At 36.6% G+C, this 3,627-nt stretch overlaps 1 protein-coding gene across 2 annotated transcripts in view; it reads right to left on the bottom strand.

The window, feature by feature from the left end:
• Positions 1-2,492: 2,492 nt before the first annotated feature.
• Positions 2,493-3,627, bottom strand: part of LOC106882255 (hypoxia-inducible factor 1-alpha) — a 75,351-nt gene continuing 74,216 nt past the window's right edge. The window contains exon 12 of one of the 2 annotated variants that reach the window (XM_052969770.1): positions 2,493-2,774. In XM_052969770.1, coding sequence (XP_052825730.1) covers positions 2,660-2,774 — 115 coding nt within the window. In that variant the 3' untranslated portion in view covers positions 2,493-2,659. The remainder of the gene's footprint in view (positions 2,775-3,627) is intronic. The other variant, XM_014932903.2, reaches the window with a different exon arrangement.

The following is a 3,627-nucleotide window of genomic DNA, read 5'->3' as shown; positions in this document are numbered from 1 at the left end:
GCACACACACACACGCACGCACAAACATACACACTCACTCACGCACTTACACACACACAGCTATATCCATTCTCAATGTATTGATCGGCCCGAGGCTATAATGAATACACTCGCCAAAGGTGCAACGCAATGGGACTGAACCTAAAACCACGTGGTTGGGAAGCAAGCTCGTTACCACATAGTCACTTAAGATTTTAATAACATATTTATAAACAGGCTTTTGAAACAGCAAAACACTTGGGTAGAAAGATTCTAAATTAGACAGTCTATTACAGGAAATTACACAGACAAATCAACTAAGTGATACTTCAGAATCAGGACATAGTAATTACAAAAACAAACAAAGCAAGAAGCAATTAACAAGTAATGAATGTTTCTTAAACTTGCAGCATTAAATGGCAAATGACCGCGTGCATAAGGATGGGATGTCAACCTACTAAAGAAGGCTGTTATAGGTTGTTGTCATCATTTCATAACAAGAAAGCGGTGAGCTGGCTAAATCGTTACGATGTCGTACAAAAATGTTTAACGGCATTTACGATCTGAGTTCAAATTCCGCTGAGTCGACTTTGCTTCTCGTCCCTGTTTAGGGTCGATGAAATAAGTACCAGTCACGCACTGGAGTCAAATGTAATCCACTGCCCCTCCCCTCAAAACTTCAAACCTTGTGTCTGAAGCAGAAACAATGATAATTTTACAATAAGGCGGTGAGCTGGCAGAATCTTTACCACGTTGGACAAATGGCTTAGCAACATTTCTCCTTTTTTTAAAGTTTAAATTCCACTGATTTCCAATTTATCTTTCGTCCCTTCGGAATCGATACAAGTACCAGTTTTGAACTGGGGTCGATATAATCGACTTACCTTATCCCCTAAAGTTGCTGATCTGGTGCCAAAATTTGAAACCCTTATTTCATAATAATAAACTGTTAAAACTGTTTATCTTACTGGCTCTGTTTGTTTACATGTAATTAGTGGATCATGTATTTTAATGTACGTTGAAGTTATGTTGCTGTCTTCCATATAGTGATAGGAGTACCATGTCTGTAGGGAAGACGCGTGGCTCTCTGGTTATGGTGTTGCAATCACGATTGGAAGATCGTGGTTTCGTGTTCCCGGACCGGACAGTGTTCTTGAGCAAAACACTTCATTTCACGTTGTTCCATCTCACACAGCTCTAAATGACTAGCAATGCGACGGACTGACGTCCCGTTCAGAGAGAATGCTGTGATCTCAGCCATTTATATTCCATGAAATGTGGGTGGCCGGCCCTGTGAGTCTTACGATACGTGGTATGCTTACTTTCTTTTTTTAGAACGAATATTACCTCTGTCTTGAGTTCAAGGCCAGAGATTCATGGGAGAAGATACAATTGATTATACAGACCCCACTACTTGACTGCAACTATATTTTATCGAACTTCAGACGTTGAAAGACAAACCACGACAGGAATTAAAATCAGACTAATCACTACTTTTTTAATTAGGATTAATTAGTTATTGATAGAGTATATATAATTTAAAACCCTTGACTTTATTGCATTGAGTTGTTAAAACCAATTCTACTGAGGCACGATCTTGTGTATCTATGGAAAATTTCATTCATTGTTGACTTGACTTTGCTGTGGTAGTGATCAAGTTTAACGTAGAAATGCGTTGTTAACGCATCCTTATAAGATCCAAGATAACAGAACAGTAATTCTTCACGACGAATAAACGAAATATTCGTGAACTTTATGCATCTACTATTTGCTTACGTAACTGGATTATAACGCATAACTGGATTATATCGACGTGGAGCTAGATAAGCTAAGCTGTTGAGAACCTAGTATGTTGGCCATGAACATGCACCTCTCGTCCTTCTAAACATTCGGTATCCCATCTACTTGGCTATTTCTATCAACTGATACTTCACGTTTTGTAGCTAAAAAGATGAGAGTCAGAAAGACACTAATTGTATTTGTAGCAACCATTCAATTTTACTGTAAAGATGTCCCTACAGAAAACATGCTGCGTGAGTCGTATGTTTTCCTGGCTCAGACGACAGATGGGGGCGCCGTAATTTCTTGTTCGACAAATTGCACAGAATATTTGTGATTAAATGTTTATGCTATGCATTAGCTCCCTTTCTCCATCTAATCGACATTGCTTGTACTGGTGCATGATGCATCACGCATCAGATGTCGAAATGATCACAAAGGAAAGCGCGATGAAGCGTTTTGATCAACAACACTACGCAGCACCTGATCTGGGAGTCGAAACTGATATGGGAGTCGAAACAACGATCACGCGACTGTGAGTGCAATGCTCTAACGACTAAGCCACACGTAAGTGCTGTGTAATTAGCAAGTGTTTTTTTTTTTCTTTATTATCTTTTTTTTTTTTTGCAATGTTAGTATGTTGCGATTAAGCTTTCTCTCGTATAAATGCCACACCACGAATTCCCTTTATTGTGTTCATATATTTAAAGGAAAAATGGCACATCAAATTCACCTTCAACTTCATATCTGCCGATCATTTTCGGTGCAATGATACAATTTCTTCGTGGAGAATTGCAACGAATTTCTTATAACATCTCTATGTAATGAAGATGAAGGATCTGAAATGTGTTCTAGTAAGCATAAAGATATGTCCAAGGACACATAGTTTACCTTGATATATTTATGTACAAATTCCGACTTGGTATAATTCCTGTAGATAATTTTCCGTATTCATAGGCATGGTACTCTGTAAACCTTCTATTTGATTAATCAGCATGGATTTTCCTTGTTTCTCGCTATGAAAATTAAAATTTTCATGAGTAATATATTTATGAAGTACATACATGTATCATAGTAGCTCTCAACTCATAGACGAGTGTGACGATCACTGACAAATGATATTATCCTAGATGTTAAAGACAGGCCATTATCAATGTCTGTGCTGATATCTAAACTCAACAACAGCTTGCAAAACACTGCTAAGATTCTCACTTACAAAGCTAAGAAGTTCAGAAACAAGCAAGAGCAAAATCTCCGGTTTCGCAATGAGGTGGGTGTTACTTCGGAATTTCTTTCTCCTAGATAGATATCTAAACCAAGATTAAATGTCTGTCACTCCTATGTGCAGGGAATCTCAAACCAAATTTCTGTTTTCCCCATCTATCAGTTTAAAGAAACAATTTCTGTACAAGAACGTTTAAATAAAGAAAATTTATTAATTGAAAAATACAGAACACTCCTAAATATGAACGCATAACAAACTTTGGCCTCAGTATATGTTTTAATTCATGATTACATATCCATCACTGTACATATTTCATCTCACTACTTTAGCTTATAAGTTTTTGTGTGTCTATTTAACTCATTCAAAAAATGAGTAATTACCTCCCCTGTCCCGAGAAATAACTATCACCAATTACCTCCCCTTAGATTTTTCTACTTTTTTATTCATTCACAAACTTTCACACAAGAACACGGACTAAAATCTTCTTAAGAAAATACGAAATTGCAATAATTTCAATGACATGATTAGCAAGAGCGAAACCGGTCGACAAACAAAATATTCTTTCATTTAAAATATATTAAAACTATGTAAACTGTGAGCATCTTCCTTCTTTTATGATATATATATATATATATATATATATA

Source organism: Octopus bimaculoides, chromosome 7 (genome assembly GCF_001194135.2).
Source record: "Octopus bimaculoides isolate UCB-OBI-ISO-001 chromosome 7, ASM119413v2, whole genome shotgun sequence".
Lineage (NCBI taxonomy): Eukaryota > Metazoa > Mollusca > Cephalopoda > Octopoda > Octopodidae > Octopus > Octopus bimaculoides.
Note: the sequence above shows the minus strand (reverse complement) of the source record. Positions and strands in the feature narration are given on the sequence as shown.